The sequence below is a fragment of the Oncorhynchus kisutch genome, linkage group LG29 (assembly GCF_002021735.2).
Source record: "Oncorhynchus kisutch isolate 150728-3 linkage group LG29, Okis_V2, whole genome shotgun sequence".
In the NCBI taxonomy this organism is placed as follows: Eukaryota; Metazoa; Chordata; class Actinopteri; order Salmoniformes; family Salmonidae; genus Oncorhynchus; species Oncorhynchus kisutch.
In genome coordinates this window covers 15,605,060-15,628,580 of record NC_034202.2, presented here as the reverse complement: position 1 = coordinate 15,628,580, position 23,521 = coordinate 15,605,060, and the positions used below count along the sequence as shown (strand labels likewise).

Sequence of the window (23,521 nt, the reverse complement as noted above, 5' to 3'; positions counted from 1 at the left end):
AGATGCAATGGATCATTGAGGATCATTCAATATTCCCTTTTGTTGTTCAGTGAAATCATCCCATGTGAAGAGTCAACTAATTTAATTCAAGTTAGATTTGTAAATAAATCATTTAAAAAATATATTTTGGAAGGATTAAATCATTTGCAATTGTCTACTTATGATAAGGTAAAAGGTTTATGTTTGTGTCCATATGATATGGTAAATATATCCAATGCAAAAAACATCAACAATTAAATGGTATTAATATTCATTTGCATATTCACATTATTTCCCACAGAAAGTTTCCACCTCTGAATATTCCCCAAAATGTGCAACCCTATACTGAACTAAATGAAAAATCTACCTGGATCCTGGCTCATTGAGAAGCTACAAAGCACACTCTCTTGTAATTTACTCCTAAAGGCAACATCTATGGTTAGAGTAAACCTTAATACACACACATGCATCTGTAGTCAAAAGTCTGTTTTTGTTCTGTGTGAAGTGATACATTATGTGCATCCCAAATGGCACCCTATATAGTGCACTACGGATGATGGGCCTTGGTTGAAAGTGGAGCACATAGGGGATAGGGTGTCACTTGGGACACATATGGTTGGGGCTCCCAGTAGTTCCCTTTGAGCGGATACTGGGCTCCAAATTTGGTTGCTTTCATCCAAAAATCCAAGTCGGAGTATGGTTGAATCCCCACAAACAAAAGGTGGTGGTCGTCATGACCACAAATGACACTTAATGGCCATTGACGTCATCTTGGAATGAATTTTGTGTTACATCACTAAGACCCCCGTTACAGACATAGAATAAAATCTCATTCATTCTAAAGTTATAGAGCCATTACTAGTTCATAAACCTACCTAGATACCTCTATGAACAAATGTGATCATTGAAAACATCTACATTGTAATATTTTGTTGAGGGATGAAGAAAAACTAAGATCATGATTCTTAATTTATTGACAAGATCAGGTGCTTCAGCGCTCAAATAATACTTCTCAAAAGACAAAGTACATTATCTGATACTACTATCAGAAATAATCACTTTGGCACTTTGAGGTTCAGTTATCCGGATCAGTCAACATTTCCAAAATGTCCCAAAAAGACAAATCATTTTTAATGTCCATTTCTTCTCTGAGTGAACAGTAATGGTCACAGAAACCATAGATACAGATGGACTTTGCCTTGAAATCAACAAGTACTGTTTATAGGTGGCTGTGGTGGATTAAGACTTCAAGTGAAGTAAGCAGCAACAATGAGAGGTCTACTACACAAAACATTAACTGTGAAGAAATCATGTACTCTGTCATGACAAAACACTTTCTCTATACATGGGTACGGTTTGTACCCATGTTTCCACAGGGACATTGGGAATATAACCCACTTTTACACCTTAAAATATATTAAATATAAAACCCATGCAAAAGTGATTAAAACACCTGGCAGATCAATATTGAGACTCAGGAATGATACAATACGCGGATGTGAGTGACTGCATCTGATCATACAAATAGAAACGTTATGGCTGCTGCATCTTAACTCGTCTTGGTACACACACACACACACACACACACACACACACACACACACGCCCAGGTAATCTCATAATGCAAAAAGAAAGATGGAGACAGAGAAAAATAACAGTCTGATGTTCTTACTGTCCACACAAAGAATTACACACACAGAGTCACACGCACACACAAAGAGTCACACACACACACACACACAAAGAGTCACACACACACACAAAGAGTCACACACACACACAAAGAGTCACACACACACACACAAAGAGTCACACACACACACACAAAGAGTCACACACACAAAGAGTCACACACACAAAGAGTCACACACACACAAAGAGTCACACACACACAAAGAGTCACACACACACAAAGAGTCACACACACAAAGAGTCACACACACAAAGAGTCACACACACAAAGAGTCACACACACAAAGAGTCACACACACAAAGAGTCACACACACAAAGAGTCACACACAAAGAGTCACACACACAAAGAGTCACACACACACAAAGAATCATACAAAGGATGTTTGCAATGAGGACACCGAACAGAGAAAACACCAACGGTGTGTTTGATGTGCTGTGAGCTGCTTGGGAAGAAGTCCCTGGATGTATGGTCCCACCATGACGATAGCTCTAGGAGGAAGATGCCGGTGTGCTGAAGTGCATGGCATTATAGGCCGTCTGGTGGCACAGGGGCAGTGCTGAAGATCGGCAGATTACCAACCTAGAGCTGGTAGACTCAGCGTCATGACGTTGCCATGAGCAGCACTACAAAAATGTAGTGAAGCGCAGTGCAAGACTTTCTCCTCACACAGTATCCGCGCATGAGCGCGGCTGCACTTCATGTTACAACGTGGTTTATACGGGACCCAAAACGGCGGAGGAGTTGAGCCTCGCGCTTCAATGCTCTTAGTTGTTGCGGAAATCGGACTGATGTAGTGTTTACATAACCGACTGACATTTGAAAAATGAAACATGCAGGACTAAGGTCGATAAAAGGTATTGATTTGGTAGTGTAGTAACGATTGCACACACACATCTTTTTCACTCTTACATTTCCCTGATGTAGCTACCAGTACAAAATAAATAAAATTGAACTCATCGGTTCACCCAAAATGGCGCCTTGTCCTTTTTCTAAAAGCATTCTTGTGAGTGTTAACACATCCCTTTGGTCAGGAGAGCCCATTCCTCACATATTCATCTTCAAAATAACACTAGTAGCCACACTGTAAATTCACTCACACGCCGCTGAATTGACAGGATACCAACTTGTTACAGGGGACAGTACAATCCCCTTGTCAGTGCAGCCGCTCAACACAATCTAGCCTACAGTACAGAGACTCAAACACAAGGCCTCAGACAAAGTGGGTTCCCTATATCAGCCCAATATCCCCTCCCACACTTACCTCAGCTATTTCTCTGAAATGTGTTGTTATCAATTCTCTCTTACAATCATCTGACTAAATCGGTCATCTCCACAACACAACTGAGTTGGCTTGAGGCTACAGTAGCAAGGTAAGACTAACTAGCTACCTGCCCCATGCCCATCCCTTCCTATACATTAATAAATACTGCAGTTCCAATAACTCAACTGTACGAGACCACCCTCAGATTTTAAAAGGGGTAGTGAGTCAATGGGATTGACTGTCACACTGCTAAGGTCCCCTTTTGAGTCAGTCCAGTCCAGAGCGTGCAGCAGGGCCCTCTCTGGCACATCAACGTGCCTCTGGACACCGACCAGGGATCAGTGCTGGGGAGCCCAGGCCCTTGGTCAGTGGGAGGGGGTTGAGGAACCTAACTGAGATCAGGGGTCTGTATTAGGGTCGTTGGCGCTGTGGGAGGGAGGCGAGGCAGCAGTTTGTCCGTAGAAACATGGCATATGATCGTCTCCAGGTGTCAAGCAACTGTCTCCTTGCTGTTTGTACTCCTCTTCCTCCAACACTACCTCTCCCTTCTCCAGGACAAACTGCAGGGTGGGGCCTCTGGCCTCTCCGTCTTCCAGCTCCCCCTCTTCCGCCAGGCGGAACTTGATGTTCATCTTCCCCAGGGGCTTGTCTGCTTTGTCTGAAGAGTAGTGATCAGGAGGAAGACAGAGTGAGAACAAGAAAGAGAAAGGAAGACAGGGGGAGAGACAGTCAGTGGCAAACATGTAATCTGTCACACCTCTAACATCTAGCACACATTTAAGTTACCAAGTGTTATTTTTCATTGAACCCAAACAACTGATTCTAGAGTTCAACATTAAAATGTCTGTTAGGTTTCACCTTTGCTCAATTTAGAACTCTTCCCCCGCATAATTAACCCCTATAGCTTCAGTCCCATAGGCAGGCCACCTCTTTTTTATTTTTTAGATTTTGTACATTTTACACTTGATTTAGCTGCTGGAAACAGAGGGGGAGACAGGTAAGTGGGAGAACAGTATGATAGATGCATTGGTTGAACCCTGGTCTCCGGTGGGGAGCAGTATTACCAGACCATGGGCTCTGCACAGGCCCCCTCTCTTACCCGTTGTCTTACCTAGCCGCCTCTCTTTGGGCAGCATCAGTACATCGACGTTGCTGTGGTCCTCCAGAGCAGAGGTGAGCAGCGCCCCCTCCTGGCTGAATAGGAACACCAGGGGGATGGTGATGTCAGCTGTGGACCCTCCGTCTCCCACCATCTGGAACAGGGGCGTCTCTGCACTGTTACTCCCCTCCCGGTGGTCTAGGAGGGACGGAGGAGTTATGGGAAATGTTGTTTTTCAAAACACAAGTGGGGAGGGCTTGTCAACTCAAAGAGGAATGCCATATTGATCAAAGCCCGTTTGTGAACCAACTCTGATCTTAAGAGGTAAAAAGAAGAGCTACTGTAAACTCACACTGATAAAGTAGGTGATGGTTCCCCAAAACCAACCGTTTGGGATTTTTACTTCAGTAAGTAGTACACTAACAATCCAGACCAATATGGCCTTCTAAATCTAGGTTAGGCCCCACTAAGCTATTTTCCTAAGCTCCTCTTACAGCAGAGTAACAGGCTGTGTGCTGATATTATGGGCTATGAGTGGGTGTGTTGAGCAATGTTCCCTCTAATTGTTTTCGGCAATGAGCAAACTTCAGGTCTGCTGAGTGGTAACTTGAAAATTCTGTACACACTAAGTTACAGTTTTAAGGGTGTACACATTAAGTTAGTGGCCAAGTAGGCTAGTGTGGCTATTTGATCACAATGTAGGCCTACCAGAGTGGTCTACCATCAAAAACGATTGAAAAAATGCATCCCATAAAATTGCAATTGCTGTTTTATGATACAGCCACCAGTAGCCATGTGTGATGTTCAATGTAGGTCTACATACCATGAGACTTTTAAAAAGCATTATGCATGGGCCGTGACATTAACATTTTCCTTCAGACAAGTCGATGACTGAAAATGGTGTATTGTGCGTGATGCAAAAAAACACTTCAAAGTAAAATGCATTATTATTATTATTATTCCATTATTACCATATACCATTATTATTATTCCATTATTGCCATATACCATTATTACCATATACCATTATTATTATTCCATTACCATATACCATTATTATTATTATACCATTATTATTATTATTATTATTCCATTATTACCATTATTATTATTCCATTATTACCATATACCATTATTATTTTTGTTTTAATTTTACCCCCCTTTTTCTCCCCAATTTCATGGTATCCAATTGTTAGTAACTACTATCTTGTCTCATCGCTACAACTCCCGTACGGGCTCGGGAGAGACGAAGGTCGAGAGCCATGCGTCCTCCGAAACACAACCCAACCAAGCCACACTGCTTCTTAACACAGCATCCAACCCGGAAGCCAGCCGCACCAATGTGTCAGAAAAACACTGTGCACTGCGCCCGGCCCGCCACAGGAGTCGCTAGTGCGCGATGAGACAAGGATATCCCTACCGGCCAAACCCCCTTTAACCCAGACGATGCTAGGCCAATTGTGCGTCGCCCCATGGACCTCCCGGTCGCGGACAGCCTGGGCCACTGACTGTCTCTAGACCACTGCGCCACCCGGGAGGCCCCCCATACCATTATTATTACAGAGAATCAGATGAAAATGTAGGCTTTGCTACCCTCTGCCTTTTGGCTTATTCAAGCTGGTCTCTTAATACAATACTGCACCTTGAAAACATAAAAAAAGCTCTTTAGTCTTTTGCGGAGTTCATGTCATGTCAGAAACTCGGGACCTCAGAGATAAAATTAACATAAGTTATTTGTGTAGAGATTCCAATTGGTTGATTCTGATACTTCCCAAGTGGGATACTCGAGTATCATCTTTCTACAATGAGTAAGCAAGTCAGAGTTAATGACGTGAACACAGCATTTACTAAACTCGCTTTTGAAAGATGGATAAAAATGTAGGAAGCAATCACTCCCCTATTGCTGACTAGAAACTAGCTATAATTTGGCTAATAACTCACTAACTAGCAAAAAATAACAAATGTGCAAACGCGGCTACATGCGGCTCTGTTCTCAAAACAAGCACATCTACTTGTGACAGCTTGTGTCCGTCAATGCAATAGAATCCTCCGACGATGCGCTCTGCCTAAAACCAAATCACAGTTGAATTTGTTTTGGTTTGTTGCATCGAAAGGGGCTAATATGGATATTTGATAACAATACCCACAGAGGGAAACATTGATAGTGTAAACTAAAGGGTCAAAACTAGTAAAGTTGAGTGAAGTTCAATCTCGTGCTTCTCTGCTGGTGTTTCTTTTGCCCGGCAGTCCTGGGGGAGCTGGATGGTGTTGAGGCGTGAGAGAGAGAGAGGGGGACAAGCAGAATGGGGGTGTGTGTGTTCCATTTCCTCACCTATGAAGATGACTCCGATAGCCCCAGCCTCCTGTAGCCTGTGGGCCTTGGCAGCAAACATGCAGTCGCCACGCAGTGCCAGGGCAATGTGCCCGCTCAGGTCCTCAGCATTCTCTATGGGTCCACACGCTGTGTAAGGGGAGGTCTTCACGATGCTGCCCTTCACCTGGGAGAGGAACAGGGTATGTACAGTTGAAGTCGGATGTTGGAGTCATTAAAACTCATTTTTCAACCACTCCACAAATTTACAAACTATAGTTTTGGCAAGTCGGTTAGGACATCTACTTTGTGCAGGACACAAGTAATTTTCCCAACAATTATTTACGGACAGATTTTTTCACTTATAATTCACTGTATCACAATTCCAGTGGGTCAGAAGCTTACATACACGGAGTTGACAGCTTGGAAAATTCCAGAAAATGATGTCATGGCTTTAGAAGCTTCTGATAGGCTAATTGACATAATTTGAGTCAATTGGAGGTGTACCCGTGGATGCATGTCAAGGCCTACCTTCCAACTCGAGTGCCTCTTTGCTTGACACCATGGGAAAATCAAAAGCAATCAGCCAAGACCTCAGATTTTTTTTTTTTTTGACCTCCACGGGTCTGGTTCTTCCTTGGGAGCAATTTCCAAACGCCTGAAGGTACCACACTCATCTGTACAAACAATAGTACGCAAGTATAAAAACCACGGGACCATGCATTCGTCATACCGCTCAGGAAGGAGACGCGTTCTGTCTCCTAGAGATGAACGTACTTTGGTGCGAAAAGGAAAATCAATCCCAGGACAACAGAAAAAGGACCTTGTGAAGATACTGGAGGAAACGGGTACAAAAGCATCTATATCCATAGTAAAACGAGCACTATAACCGAACCTGAAAGGCCGCTCCAAAACCGCCATTAAAAAGCCAGACTACGGTTTGCAACTGCACATGGGGACAAAGACTGTAGTTTTTGGAGAAATGTCCTCTGGTCTGATGAAACAAAATAGAACTGTTAGGCCATAATGACCATCGTTATGTTTGGAGGAAAAAGGGGGAGGCTTGCAAGCCGAAGAACACCATCCCAACCTTAAAGCACAGGAGTGGCAGCATCACATGTAAACTTTTGACCACTGGGAATGTGATGAAAGAAATAAAAGCTGAAATAAATCAGTTTCTCTACTATTATTCTGACATTTCACATTCTTAAAATAAAGTGGTGATCCTAACTGACCTACAACAGGGAAGCTTTACTAGGATTAAATATCAGGAATTGTGAAAAACTGAGTTTAAATGTATTTGGCTAAGGTGTATGTATATGTGTGAGTAAGTGAGTGAGCGAGTAAGAGATTCCTGTAAATACTCTGTACAGTATTGAGACAGACATCCAGAGATCTCCAAAACTAACATGAGTCGATATTTAATTTGGGTCATAAATGTAAGGGGACAAAAAGGTGCATGCCCATCTCTTACAGTATCAATATTTTGAGTGACATAAAAATACAAAATAAATAGAAATGAATGTAAGATTCAAGAAAGCTAACCCCGTGCTCCTGCTTGGTAAGGTCCATTCCAAACTTAGCTGGCCCTGCAGTCAGGACCGTTCTACCCAGAAACGGGGGGGATATGAGCTGAACGAGGAGGGGCTCTACTTCTTCCTCCTCTGTGGTCTGGGTCACCTCTGCCACCAGTTTCACCCTGTAAACACCTTTATGTACCTCCTGAAAATAAGTACATTGGTGTTATTAATTACACAGGGGCATTAATGAGACAGGGCAATGTTTCCCTGCTAAACAATAGCTTGCGTCCCAAATGGCACCCTATTCCCTACACAGTGCATTACTTTTGATCGGGCTCTGGTCAATAGAGAGCAAGAAATCAAAAAGCTGCCCACGCTTCTTACCCCCAGTGTCCCTGTTGCCCCAGCCTCACTCAGTGGGGTGAGGGAGATGCCCATGTTCCTCAGAAACTCAACAGGCTCCATACCGTGGTCGTGAAGCGGCAGCTCGATGCCCCTGCAAACACACACAGACTCATCAGTGGCTAGGTCAGAGTCACTTAACACAAAGGATGACGGTTAACACAAAGGATGTCGGAAGAAGCAAAATCAGTTTTAGTGAATGTGTAGGTCTTTACAGCCACACAACATTTACTACAAGTGCCTTCAGAAAGTATACAGATCCCTCAACTTTTTCCACATTTTGTTACGTTACAGCCTTAATTCTAAAATTGACCCCCCCCCCCTCAATCTACACACAATACCCCATAATGACAAAGAAAAAACAGTTTTGAAATGTTTGCCAATTTATTAAATAAAAAAAACTGAAATATTAAATTTACATAAGTATTCAGACACCAGACCCTTTAGTACTTTGTTGAAACACCTTTGGCAGCGATTACAGCATCACATTTTCTTTGGTATGACACTACAAGCTTGGCACACCTGTATTTGGAGAGTTGCTCCCATTTTTCTCTGCAGATCCTCTCAAGCTCTGTCAGGTTGGATGGGGAGCTATTTTCAGTTCTCTCCAGAGATGTTCGATCGGGTTCAAGTCCGGGCTCTGACTGGGCCACTCAAGGACATGTCCCGAAGCCACTCCTGCGTTGTCTTGGCTGTGTGCTTAGGGTCGTTGTCCTGTTGGACCTTTACCCCAGTCTGAGGTTCTGAGACAACCTGCTCAGGACCTCAGACTTTCATCAAGGAGCTCTCTGTACTTTGCTCTGTTCATCTTTGCCTCGATCCTGACTAGTCTCCCAGTCCCTGCCGCTGAATCCTCACAGCATGATGCTGCCACCACTATGCTTCACCGTAGGAATAGTTCCAGGTTTCTTCCAGACGTGACGCTTGGCATTCAGGCCAAAGAGTTCAATCTTGGTTTCATCAGACCAGAGAATCTTGTTTCTCATGGTCTGAGAGTCTTTAGGTGCCTTTTGTGCCAGGCTGTCATGTGCCATTTACTGAGGAGTGGCATCTCTTCGGCCACTCTACCATAAAGCCCTGATTGGTGGAGTGCTGCAGAGATGGGAGAACCTTCCAGAAGGACAGCCATCTCCACAGAGGAACTCTAGAGCTCTGTCAGAGTGACCATCAGGTTCTTGGTCACCTCCCTGCCCAAGGCCCTTCTCCCGATTGCTCAGTTTGGCTGGGCAGCCAGCTCTAGGAAGAGTTTCTTGGAGGTTCCAAACTTCTTCCATTTAAGAATGATGGAGGCCACTGTGTTCTTGGACCTTCAATCTGCAGAAATGTTTTGGAACCTTTCCCTGTTTCTGTGACTCGACACAATCCTTGGTTTTTGCTCTGATTGCACTGTCAACTGTGGGACTTTATATAGACGGGTTTGTGCCTTTCCAAATCATGTCCAAACAATTGAATTTACCACAGGTGGACTCCAATCAAGTTGTAGAAACATCTCAAGGATGATCAATGGAAACAGGATGCAATTGAGCTCAATTTCGAATCTCATAGCAAAGGGTCTGAATACTTATGTAAATAAGGAATTTCTGATTATTTTTAATACATTTGAAACAATTTCTAAAAACCTGTTTTTCCTTGTCATTATGGGATATTGTGTGTAGATTGCTGAGGAATATTTATTATTTTGAATCCATTTTAGAATAAGGCTGTAACATAACAAAAAGGTTAAGGGGTCTGAATACTCTCATTATGAACTCTACACACACAAACCTGACAGGCGAAGCGTGGAAGGCTCGGCCCACCCCAGTCAGGTACTTGTAGCTGTCCCTTATGGTCTTGGCGAAGGAGGGGTTGTTGGGGAAAAGGGTCTGGGTGCTGGGGCAGGAGTAGGTAAACAGGTCTTCCTCCAAGGCAGTGGGCGCTTCCTGGAACATATAGACACAAAATGGCAGATATGGTCAGAAGAGCTGAAACTTAACGCAACACAACTGTTGGTAACTGACTCAGCCTCACCGTGTTGTTGCCCCGACAAGGGGGCTGTGAGGTGGACAGGGAGACAGGCAGCAGGTGGGCCTCGGTGGTGAAGATGTAGTCGTCAATGTCGAAGTGAAGCTGGTTCTTCTCAGAGAACAGAAGGTACAGGTACTTAAACATCTCCGCCAGGAAGAACGAGTCCATCCTACAAAGAAAGGGAATGTTTGAAATCACACGTATTGCTATGTAATTTGAGCTCTCTTGCTCAAAGAGCACCATGGAATCAGTGGATATGACCGGAGGTTTTAACCCATATGATTCGCTGCGATCCCCTACCTGTCCTCGTGGGCCCCTGTGCGGACGTCCTGCACAGCTGCAAACCCACAAGGTACCCTGGCATGGGTGTTGAGTTTTTCCACTATGGACTGGCCCACCCTGAGGTAGTAGGGGTCGCCTGTGGCCTGTGGAAGGGAAAACATGGTCTATCCCATTCTCAACCCCTCTCTCAAGCAGTTCACTCATGTACACAGAGTATACCATTACTCTGCACCTTTGACTTTTCCCAGTGGGAACCCAAACTGCATTACCTTGTAGAGGTAGTAGGTGCTTTCTGCAAACTCTGGTCTCAGAGGGTGTTGACCCCAGTGAACTCTGAACTCGGTGGTGAAAGCCTGCAACGTTAGGAAAAACACAGTCAAGCAAAGCTGAGAGCAGATATATTGACTCAAATGTCACTTTTCCTTACCTCAGGGAGAAACTTGTGCTGCTTGGTGACTTGGTAGAGCATCTCATGGGTCTCTATGGCTGGCTTTAGGTCTCCTCTCAGAACCTATGGCCAAGGGTTGATAATTCAGTCTTTACTATGAGCGATTCACTTTCAGAGCGTACACCTGTTCATTACAACCCCATTGAAACGGATGGAAACTCAACCAAATAAAATAAATAAACAGTCTTCTGCGGTAGTGGATAGATGTGTGGTCATGATGATGTCATGATCCAAGCAAAGGGTCTCATGAATTCGTGTGACATTTGCATACAAAAGTTGTGCAAAATAAATCGGGAATAGGATTCCATTTGGGAGGCGGCCTGCATCATATTGTTATGAAGGGGCTAACCATGCCAAGTGGTGGCGATGATAGAGGCGGTGTCATGGGACTCACCTGCAGGCCGGGGAAGAAGGCGAGTAGGGAGTCCATCCAGCTGCGGACGCTCACCGTGGGGTTGTGCATGTGCACGTTGAGCAGCAGCGGAGGCTGGCTGATGTACTTCATGATGGCTCTGTAATGCTGTAGGAGACACAGCAGACAGCAGGCGTCACTAAATACACTCACATTATGTATGATGTGTAGAGTTGATATGGGGGGAGGTTAGATCAGTGATGTGACTGAAACCCCATTTACACTTCATGAATCAGTGTTTCCACTAGGAATTTTCACAACAGCGGTGGTAAAGGGGTGGGAGCATGGTAGCGTCCGTGGCCGGTTTAAGACTCATCTTGGCCGCAGAAACACAATGTTTCTGTTTTTAAGCTAATTGTACACATTTCGTCATGGGGCTGAGAGAAAAACTGCAGTTTCAAAGCTAACTTCGCCACTGCAAAATGCCTATAGGGGAAACAATGACAATAATATAGACCTTGTGATATCTGATAACTTTCATCTGATCACCATCTGGCCACAGTTCATCTGGACATTTACATTTGAAATGAACATGCATGCATATGTTATCTGGTTCTGCAATCTGGATGCCGGTAGCATTTAAATGTAAAAATGCTGTCTGACAAATTGGAGTGTTCTCTACAAGCAATAGAGCAAAACATTGCAATAGATCAGCAGCTAGTGAGAGTAGAGAGATTGGGTCTCACAGTGTTGAACCTCTCCAGGTAAACGTTGTCTCCCAGCAGAACGTAAGCCTTCATCAGGTACTCATAGTAGGAGTCAATGCCAGCACCCACACCACTGTCTGGAGATGCAAGGGAGACACTGTTAATAAAGATTTTGACTGATCTAAAATTGGAATAACAACCAGGCGGAGACACACATATTCAAAACCAAACCCAGCTAGTAGTATTGGAAGTGACTAATGGCTGATAAAGGAACTGAGAGGGTGTGTCATCACATGGTGCGAGGTGATAAAATGTTTGTTCCTCCAGCAACATTTGGACTTTTTAAATGTGAGAGTGGGTGGCCATGTGTGCTGGTGTAGGCGAGTGTGTGTTGTCTGAGCGGCTGAGTGTGTGTTGTCTGAGCGGCTGAGTGTGTGTTGTCTGAGCGGCTGAGTGTGTGTTGTCTGAGCGGCTGAGTGTGTGTTGTCTGAGCGGCTGAGTGTGTGTTGTCTGAGCGGCTGAGTGTGTGTTGTCTGAGCGGCTGAGTGTGTGTTGTCTGAGCGGCTGAGTGTGTGTTGTCTGAGCGGCTGAGTGTGTGTTGTCTGAGCGGCTGAGTGTGTGTTGTCTGAGCGGCTGAGTGTGTGTTGTCTGAGCGGCTGAGTGTGTGACAGTGGCGCTCTGGCTCACCCCTGCGGACCCAGTCACCATTGTGGATATTAATGACTGTGCCCACGAGGTCACTTCCTCTCTGTCTCTTCTCCCACAGGACGTCCAGGGCTTTCCTAGCATTCTCCTGTTGGGACACAGAAACACATCTTCATACACACCACGGGTTCATAAATACAAACAATATATATTTATTATTACTGGAATTACTAATGTACCTCGAACACGGCCTCCCCAGACAGCCGACTGAGAGCAGCAAACTCTAGAATCATGGTCCCTGCACAGGCTGTACAGGTGTCCGACTCAGTGCCTGTGCGTGACAGGGGATTAAGGACCCCGTACCTCAGGTTTACCTGCAAACAAACAGAAGTATATTGTATGCATATTATTGTGGCCCTGGCGGCACAGAATAATCAAACGGTGCGACTGCTCAGAGGTGCTTGGGAAGATGGGTCACAACAGGGGACCAGTGTGTGTGTGTGTGTGTGTGTGTGTGGGTGGGTGTATCCAAGCTCCATCAGCTAGGACTAGATATTGGCTAATAAAATATTCCCATTCCTGCTCAAGTTGGCATCCCTTCTTAAACAGCCAAACTGTATACTCATTCACACATCAAGTCTAGAGTTGGATTCAGGGATGGAAATTCATACAAACTGCAACAGACACAATCACTGACTTATATTCCCTTTGTCTACTTGTCCCATTCTTCAATCTTGTCTGGGATATGTTTTAGTTGGCACACCTGTGTGGAGTATTTGATATACAGCGCCAGTCAATAGGTTGGACACACCTACTCATTCAAGGGTTTTTCTTTATTTTTACTATTTTCTACACTGTAGAATAATAGTGAAGACATCAAAACTATGAAATAACACATATGGAATCATGTAGTAACCAAAAGTTTAAACAAATCAAAATATATTTGAGATTCTTCAAAGTAGCCACCCTTTGCCTTGATGACAGCTTTGTACACCCGTGGCATTCTCTCAACCAGCTTTAAAAATATATATTTGATTACTTCTTTAAATTAGGACAACAGTTTTCAGCTGTGCTAACATAATTGCAAAACGGTTTTCTAATTATCAATTAGCCTTTTAAAATGATAAACTTGGATTAGCTAACACAACGTGCCATTGGAACACAGGAGTGATGGTTGCTGATAATGGGCCTGTGTACGCCTATGTTGATATTCCATTAAAAAAATATATTTTAAAAAAAATCAGCCGTTTCCAGCTACAATAGTCAGTTACAACATTAACAATGTCTACACTGTATTTCTGATCAATTTGATGTTATTTTAAATGAACCAAAAATGATTTTCTTTCAAAAACAAGGACATTTCTAAGTGACCCCAAACATTTGAACGGTAGTGTATATTTTTTCATAGCGAGATGCAGTACAACTGAGGCAAAGGTGTTCAAAATTATGTTGGCTGCGGATCTGGTTCTGTACTGTAGGTGGCACCATGAGCTCTTTTTGAAGGAGGACTCCTATCTCTTAAAGCAGTGGTTCCCAAAGTTTATATAGTCCCGTACCCCTTCAAACATTCAACTTCCAGCTGCACCAGGGTCAGTGCACTCAAATTTTGTTTTTTGACATCATTGTAAGCCTGCCACACACACACACTATACATTTATTAAACAATAGAATGAGTGAGTTGTCGTCACAACCCGGCCCGTGGGAAGTGACAAAGAGCTCTTATAGGAACAGGGCACAAATAATAATAATCAATAATTTTGCTCTTTATTTAACCATCTTACATTAAAAAAAATACGTATTTGTTCATCGAAAATTGTGAATAACTCACCACGTGTTAACGAGTAGGGTGTGCTTGAAAGGATGCCCATAACTCTGCAATGTTGGGTTGTATTGGAGAGAGTCTGTCTTAAATCATTTTCCACACAGTCTGTGCATGTATTTAGTTTTCATGCTAGTGAGGGACGAGAATCCACTCTCACATAGGTACGTGGTTGCAAAGGGCATCAGTATCTTAACAGCACGATTTGCCAAGGCAGGATACTCTGGTCTCAGCCCAATCCAGAAATCTGGCAGTGACTTCTGATTAAATTCCATTTTCACAGAACCGCTTGTTGCAATTTCGATGAGGCTCTCTTGTTCAGATATCTGATAAGTGGACTGGAGGCAGGGCATGAAAGGGATAACGAATCCAGTTGTTTGTGTCATCCATTTCGGGAAAGTACCTACGTAATTGCGCATCTAACTCACTCAGGTGCTTCGCTATATCACGTTTGACATTGTCTGTAAGCTTGAGTTCATTTGCACACACAAAACAAATCATACAATGATGGAAAGACCTGTGTGTTGTTTTTGTTAATGCAGACAGAGAAGAGCTCCAACTTCTTAAATCATAGCCTCAATTTTGTCTCGCACATAGAATATAGTTATGGAGCATCCCTGTAATCCAAGATTCAGATCATTCAGGCGAGAAAAAACATTGCCCAGATAGGACAGTCGTGTGAGAATCTCATCATCATGCAAGCGAAAATGATGGTCAGTAAAGAAAACTAAGCTTGTTCTCAATTTTAAAAAACATGTCAATACTTTGCCCCTTGATAACCTGCTCACTTCTGTGTGTTGTAAAAGTGTAAAATGGTCTTTGCCCATATCATGGCACAGTGCAGAAAATACACGAGAGTTCAGGGCCTTGCTTTAACAAAGTTAACCATTTTCACTGTAGTGTCCAAAACGTCTTTCAAGCTGTCAGGCATTCCCTTGGCAGCAAGAGCCTCTGGGTGGATGCTGCAGTGTACCCAAGAGCCTCTGGGTGGATGCTGCAGTGGACCCAAGTGGCGTCAGGAGCAACTGCTTGCACGCGTGTTACCTCTCCACTATGTCTCCCTGTCATGGCTTTTGCACCATCAGTACAGATACCAACATGAGCAGCAGCTACGTTTGGCTCCATACGGACCGTTAAGTGAAATTCCCACGAGAGAGTAACAGTTAATGTGATTGGATGTTAATTATTTGACATTGTATTATTTCGCTGAACACTAGATGGTTTCATTTTATTTTTGGCAGTGAAAACATGGCTACTCAGTCGAGAACAACTTCACCCAAATGCATTGTCCCATTGGAAAATATAAATGGACTGTTTGAAAATGTGAAGATTAAAAATCAAATAAAAAGTAATACAAAAAAAAAAGTGACTCACGTTTTTATTTGGCGTACCCCTGACGGCATTGCCGTACCCTAGTTTGGAAATACCGGTCTTAAAGGATCCATGTGTACAGGGATGGTCAGCCACCCAATGGGACGGGGAGAGGTTTTAGTGGGTGGAACATTGGAGGACAATTAGAGGATTACTTAGTCGCAGCTACAGTATGCTTAACGGTGCAAATATCATGGTACAGCTATATGAACATTCAATTATCATGGTACAGCTATATGAACATTCAATTATCAGGGTACAGCTATATGAACATTCAATTATCAGGGTACAGCTATATGAACATTCAATTATCAGGGTACAGCTATATGAACATTCAATTATCAGGGTACAGCTATATGAACATTCAATTATCATGGTACAGCTATATGAGCATTCAATTATCAGGGTACAGCTATATGAACATTCAATTATCAGGGTACAGCTATATGAACATTCAATTATCATGGTACAGCTATATGAACATTCAATTATCATGGTACAGCTATATGAACACTCAAATATCATGGTACAGCTATATGAACACTCAATGATCATGGTACAGCTATATGAACACTCAAATATCATGGTACAGCTATATGAACACTCAAATATCATGGTACAGCTATATGAACACTCAAATATCATGGTACAGCTATATGAACACTCAAATATCATGGTACAGCTATATGAACACTCAAATATCATGGTACAGCTATATGAACACTCAAATATCATGGTACAGCTATATGAACACTCAATTATCATGGTACAGCTATATGAACATTCAATTATCATGGTACAGCTATATGAACATTCAATGATCATGGTACAGCTATATGAACACTCAAATATCATGGTACAGCTATATGAACACTCAATTATCAGGGTACTTCTTAAAATGGTAAGTTAACAAACATACACTATATTTACAAAAGTATGTGGACATGCCTTAAAATGTGTGGTTTCTGCTATTTCAGCCACACCGGTTGTTGACAGGTGTATAAAATCGAGCACACAGCCATGCAATCTGCATAGAAAACATTGGCAATATAATGGCCTTACTGAAGAGCTCAATGAGTTTTAATGTGGCGCTGTCATAGGATGACACTTTTCCAACAAGTCAGTTCGTCAAACTTCTGCCCTGCTGGAGCTGCCCCAGTCAACTGTAAGTGCTGTTATTGTGAAGTGGAAACAACTAGGAGCAACAATGGCTCAGCCACGAAGTGGTAGGTCATACAAACTCACAGAACAGGACCGTTGAGTACTGAAACACGTAACATTTGTCTGTTCTCGGTTACAACACTCACTACCAAGTTCCAAACTGCCTCTGGAAGCTACGTCAGCACAAACTGTTTGTCAGGAGCTTCATGAAATGGGTTTCCATGGACGGGCAGCCGCACACAAACCTAAAATCACCATGCGCAATGCCAAGTGCTGTCTGGAGTGGTGCAAAGTGTGGCGCCATTGGACTCTGGAGCAGTGGAAACGCGTTCTCTGGAGTGATGAATCACGCTTCATCATCTGGCAGTCCTACGGACAAATCTGGGTTTGGCGGATGCCAGGAGAAAAGCTACCTGCCCCAATGCATAGTGCCAACTATAAAGTTTAGTCGAGGAGGAATAATGGTCCGGGTGTTGTTTTTCATGGTTTGGGCTAGGCCCCTTAGCTCCAGTGAAGGGAAATCTTAACCCTTCAGCATAAAATGACATTCTAGACGATTCTGTGCTTCCAACTTTGTGGCAACAGTTTGGGGAAGGCCCTTTCCTGTTTCAGCATGACAATGCCCTCGTGCACAAAGCGAGGTCCATACAGAAATATTGTCAAAATGGGTGTGGAAGAACTTGACTGGCCTGCAAAGAGCCTGAACTCACCTCCATCAAACACCTTTGGGATGAATTGGAATGCCAACTTCGAGCCAGACCTAATCGCTCAACATTAGTCCCCGACCTCACTAATGCTCGTGGCTGAATGGAAGCAAGTCGCCACAGCAATGTTCCAACATCTAGTGGAAAGCCTTCCCAGAAGAATGGTGGCTGTTATAGCAGCAAAAAGGGGACCAACTCCATATTAATGCCCATGATTTTGGAATGAGATGGTCATGTAGTATATTTGTGGGAGAAAAATAAAATAAAATCACCCTGATTAATTCTTTAGTCATATTCCATATTACCTATTTACTTATGGGCCTGCCTACACCTATAGACTTGCTCTTTAAATTATATGAGAAAAAAAATATATACTTTATTTGGAATGGCAAGCCAGACATTTTTCCTATTTCTATAATTCATATGAATTCAGAGGGAAGAAAGGATGAAATATTAAAGCATTGGACCTCTCACTAAAGGCTTCAGTCATTACAAAAACTATACTTGAATACAAACTGATTCTCTAGCAGATAAGTAAGAACGGCTCACCCCGTTTCCAAGAATGGCCTTTTCCCCTTCATTCAGATTACATTTTAACATTATCTCCAAAATATCGCTATCTTTAAAACAAGCAATAGAAAGCTGGTTGCAATTTCAGTTTAATCCACCAGAAAAGACTGAACAAATATTAGAACAAATATTATGGTTAAACTCAAATTTACTAATTGATATTTAAAAAAATAAAATAACGGTATAATCTTTGTAAATGATTTCATAAATAGGTCTGGTGGAGTTACGTCACACATTCAGCTAACACAATTATATGGAAATGTCTGCTCTATCCAAAATTACAACCAAATGATTGCAGCATTATGCAAAAATGGGAGAGGTAAGTGGAAAGGGGAGAAGGTAAGGAAGTTGTCTGTCGGCCCTGCAGACCAAAGTTAATTTAAGGACCAAAACATTTACACCTGCATCATACAGGTTGCAAAATACTTGGGAGGAGATTTTCGATGTTCATACTCCATGGCACATAGTCTATGGACTGATACACAAAACAATGCCAGATTCAAAACTTGCATTTTTTTATTTAAACTACAATACAAAATTCTTTGTGTGTTCCCCTGGGGTAGGAAAGGCCACTGGTGGTGTTAAAGGAAGGGATACAAACATCCTAGCTCTACAGATTGTGCTTTGAAGAGACAGAATCATGAGATCACTTGTTTTGGTACTGCCCATATGTAGCTTGTTTTTGGTTGCAGGTTCAGGAATGGCTGATGTACTTGGAGCTAACTCTGCAAATAGCACTGCTGGGTGATTTGAAAAGTCATAGTCAAATCGATCAATAATATAATAATACTCTTAGCAAAGGTGTTTATCTTTCATTTACTATGAGAAACTATGAGAACAGAAAGGTCCAGAACTTTTGTGAAACATCGCAGCACAGTGGGAAAAAATATGTGGCTGCTAGAAATCAAAACTGGATGCTCTTCAGAGATAGATGGGAGGGGTTGAGGGTAGCTGAAGGCTGGGACTAAAAACAAACAAAAGGTAACTAAAATGTAAAATATACTGTCTGAGAAAAGTATGTAGACTGTATAAACTGGAAGGGTAAGTATTGTTTTATTAGCCAATATCTAGTCCTAGGATGTAGGGTTTGGGGAAAATAATAAAGTTGGACATTATTATTAGTAGTTTTTAAATAAAACATTTTGTAGCAATGTAATTGTCTGCATCATTTCCAATCCCCAATATATTTGGGGGGTTAATATATTTATTTAAAATAATAGCTGCAATATTAAAGCTAATCTACCCATAAAAAATAAATAAATGTATATTGTATGTACTACATGCGTATTGTCAGATAATTATTCGACTACAACGCTATCTTGAATCACTTTGAATCTTCTATTCACATTCAGCTGGTCACTCCTTTCAGACCTGAATCGTTTAGTATTTTTCTGACGTTGTGGAAAAACAGAGTTCTGATAAACAAGGCTTGCGCCCAGGGGAACCGTGAAAAGCAGACATGTGAAGAGTGAGGTGTATTACCCTGGGGTAGGGAAGGCCACTGGTGGTGTTAAAGGCAGGGAGCAGTCTGTTGCCCAGCTCCTTGGCCATGTGGAGCAGCTCATCTCTGTACCACTGCATCCTCTCCCCCCGCTGACGGAGCATGTCCGCCATCGTATGCGCCCCCAGCAGGCCCCTGTAGGGACAGCAAGATGATGGTGTGGTGAGCAACATGATGGTGTGGTGAGCAACATGATAGTGTGGTGAGCAACATGATGGTGTGGTGAGCAACATGATGGTGTGGTGAGCACGTGGCAAATGTCTGGACAATTTCCTATCCATCTAAACACTGACAGCACTATATGATAAAGTCGTACAGTTATTAGAACATAATGTCCAACTACACATTTGAACCAGTATCATACACGATCTTGGAGAACTACTGTGTCGTAGTGAGACAATGCATTGTATAGGTTCGTACCCCAGGACTCGGATGTTGGTCTCAAACACAGACACCACCACATCGTTGTCCAGCCTGACATCCCTCAACGTCCTCCTCACCGCATCCTCAAACTCGTCCAGCTTGTTCAACACCTGGAAACACGGACAAGCAACATTCGTTAATAGGGGAAAAGACTGAAGAAATAGGTGTTTAAATACTTAAGACTAAACAAATGAGAAACTTACCTGAAAAAAACAAACATGAATTATTCCTGTGAATTACTACATTTCAATGATTTTTGCTAGTTTCCAGAACCATTAGAAAGAAGGGCTATCCATTTACTCTATACTGCCATGTACTTTATGTGTGTGGCTCTGAGGGGTTGTCGTGAAAATGGATCCCATTTGTTCATCGATTTCTCTATAGACATTTGTGGTACTACTGCTGACTACAATTATAGCCACACAGACAGGATCAGATACTCACCACCAGAGTATCCAGGGTGTCAATCAGAGTGAGGGAGAACCTAGGAGAAAACAAGGTTATATTTGTTAGGGGACACCATAGCAAAAATGTTTGCAACAAAACCTTGAAAACTGTAGTTATTGGACAAGTTCAGATAGTCCCTCCCTGTTTCAGCCGTCTTATTCCATTTGGTGCTTAATGAATATGACCCAGGTCAGGAGGATGAACTTCTGCACACACAACCTAGATCCTGCTCCATGTCAGCTTCACCATAGCCATCCTCTATTGTGTTTCCAGGCCAAGTGTTACATACAAGGTCTTAAGGAAGAACCAGAGAGGGTTCGGATTGGTCACGTCAAACAGAGTATAACAGGCTTTCCCACATCAAGTCCAAATGCATTTCCTTTTCCCATGAGCGTTACATATTGAGAAACGTGCGGTTGTACTCACTTCCCCAGAGAGTCGTCGATGTCTCCCCTGTTGGGCTCCAGACCACGCACCCTCCCCCTGCAGCTCAGGGGCATCAGCTCGTCCGCTGGGTAGGCGTATTTCTGTGGCAGAATCAGGGAACAGGTGCAGTCAGGGTACGGTACACGTACTAATTAGGAGGAACACTTGTTTAAATACGTTTGAACTTGGAAGTATAGGCCCGAGTGGATGGCACACAGTCAAGTCAGAGAGCTGTTTGAGCAAGAATACAATATCAACAAAACAGTTAACAGAAGCATGCCCTGGCCAGCTACATGGTCAGTAACAGACAAACAGCCATAGCTATGGCCTGAAGCATCCAATTTTGCCCAATGTAGTTGAAAGTGACAATAATAATGCAAAATGGCATACATCTGATGTGTTATTAGAAATTATGTGGTCAGACAGACTTACCATATAGCTGCCATAGGCATGATCGAACATCTCAACGATCTGGTCCCTGTAACAGAAAGAAATATACTACATCAACATAACCAAGTCATTTCTAACAGACAAGATGACAGATAGGTAAAGTGCTGGTGTGTTCAACGATTTAGTCCCTTCCTCTTCACAGCACAGACCTCGCCACTCAGTAAAAGGTGGTCATTGCGCAATGCTGGAGTGTGATCACACACGGTTGTTATCTCACCTGATTTTGCTCTTTTCTTCTGGTAACATGGCCTGACCTTCCTGGCCATTGGCCCAGCTAAGAAGGCCTGTAAGGAGTAGGGCTCTCAGCATCATGGCAATGCCAGGAGAACTCTGTGGCCAGCAAAACAGCTTTGCACCCATTTAATCTCTGACACGTCTGTACACAAGTGGGTGTTCCTGTGCTCTCAATGACGTCCCTGAAAAATCATATAGTCCAATGCATTTCTTCTAACGGAACCTGCATGAAGTGGTCTCATGGACAAGCACTAGAGTTCAGAGACTTGACAACTGGTTGTCTCCACTACAGTTGATGGGCTTAGCTGTCAAAATAGCTCATTGACAACAACAATCAGGTTACTTGCATGTTACCCTTGCCAGGATCAATAATTAGCGAGCCTAACAAGAGAACCACCGGGTACGTTGGAGATTGAACTTTGCCACAATAGACATGTGTGGGTGTACCGAGCTTGCAAGCTATCTAGCTATGTCCATATACTTTGAATCACACACGAAGCTCCTCTTCTGTTCACTAGCGTGATTTCCCAGTCTATAATCAGGCGTATACTCAAAATGACAGGAAGGAACTCCCATCAGCTCAGCTGACTAGTTAGCGAACTTAGCTAGCTAATTAACAAAGAGGAGCCAGTGGTGATGTCTGCTTCGTATTGCAACACAGCCCTCCTCTTCCGTGTCAGCCCCAGTTACACGGACAACGTCTGTCTCCCGACCCAAATGGTTTTTTTTTCAACCAAACCGTCGAAACCCCAGGGAGAAATCAAATCAGACGGTGCTTAGCTTCTTTGGTGGCTACTTACTTAGCTAGCAGTCTACTACAAACGACGAGCTTTGATGATACCTCGTGACGCTATTGGTCGAGGCGGCAGAAGTAAAAGGAAGACATTGGCCGTGTTCGAGAGGATCAACACCGTCCCAGTATGACTCGCTGATCTACAAATAATAATGAGTAGTTATTTATGATACAATGTTCTTTGTGGATCAGTCAGTCGGCAGTCGCCTGCAATGTCGAACAAGCCCGATTTACGTCGTTTGTATCGTGATGGAGCGTATCACGATATGAATGTTGACGTCAAAGGTTGCTGGTTTTCAAAGTTACATGATCAGTTATAGCCATAATATTGAGTTACAATGTAGGCATACTTCTTTAACTTGCTAGATCAACCGGAGAAGCATGGTCAATTTTAAAACAACACTGCCTATCCTTTCGTATGCATTACTAGACTATGAAGTATGCCTAAATGTAGGCTTGGCTATCACATTCGAATGTAAGTGGAGATACTGAGATTGTATCTTTGTTTTATGGCGGTCCGCAAACAAGGCGGTGCATGCCACCGCCTACTATCCCGTAGTATGAATTCATTACACTTTGTGAATGCAGTGAAATCTCGTAAACCCAAGTAATTCTCTGCAGCTGCCACCACAACATCTACCCTCTGTCATTTGCGTTCCATTTCTGTGGTAGAATTGCTGGCCATGAACGCCCCCTCAAAAAACAATCTTACTAAAGCCCATGTTATTCCTATCACTCTCTACTGGCCTCTACCTGCCCCTGGACCCATCTTCCACTACTACTATCTTCACTGCCTCAGCATATGACACCTTCTGCATTACTCTGATCCTGGCAACATCAACCTGCCTTCCTCTCACTGGGCACCTCTGATCTCCAGCACCATGGGGACTACCACAGTTTACAAACACAACTTTTTCC

The 23,521-nt window shown here is 43.1% G+C and overlaps 1 protein-coding gene across 2 annotated transcripts; it reads right to left on the bottom strand.

The window, feature by feature from the left end:
• Positions 1-930: 930 nt before the first annotated feature.
• On the bottom strand, positions 931-23,466 carry si:ch211-282j22.3 (ER degradation-enhancing alpha-mannosidase-like protein 3). Of its 2 annotated transcripts, none has more exons than XM_020465759.2 (20): positions 21,794-23,466; positions 21,559-21,604; positions 21,127-21,227; positions 20,698-20,737; positions 20,251-20,363; positions 19,812-19,965; positions 12,944-13,078; positions 12,747-12,852; positions 12,099-12,196; positions 11,395-11,520; positions 10,980-11,063; positions 10,822-10,905; positions 10,571-10,695; positions 10,274-10,439; positions 10,031-10,185; positions 8,249-8,360; positions 7,890-8,066; positions 6,366-6,531; positions 4,034-4,231; positions 931-3,592 (listed from the first exon to the last, which is right to left on the bottom strand). In XM_020465759.2, the coding sequence occupies exons 1-20, from the start codon at positions 21,934-21,936 to the stop codon at positions 3,333-3,335; spliced, it is 2,589 nt and encodes an 862-aa protein (XP_020321348.1). In that variant the 5' UTR covers positions 21,937-23,466; the 3' UTR covers positions 931-3,332. The 2 variants fall into 2 exon arrangements, with proteins under 2 accessions (XP_020321348.1, XP_020321349.1); XM_020465760.2 differs by having other exon boundaries at positions 4,046-4,231; positions 21,794-23,465.
• Positions 23,467-23,521: the final 55 nt, after the last annotated feature.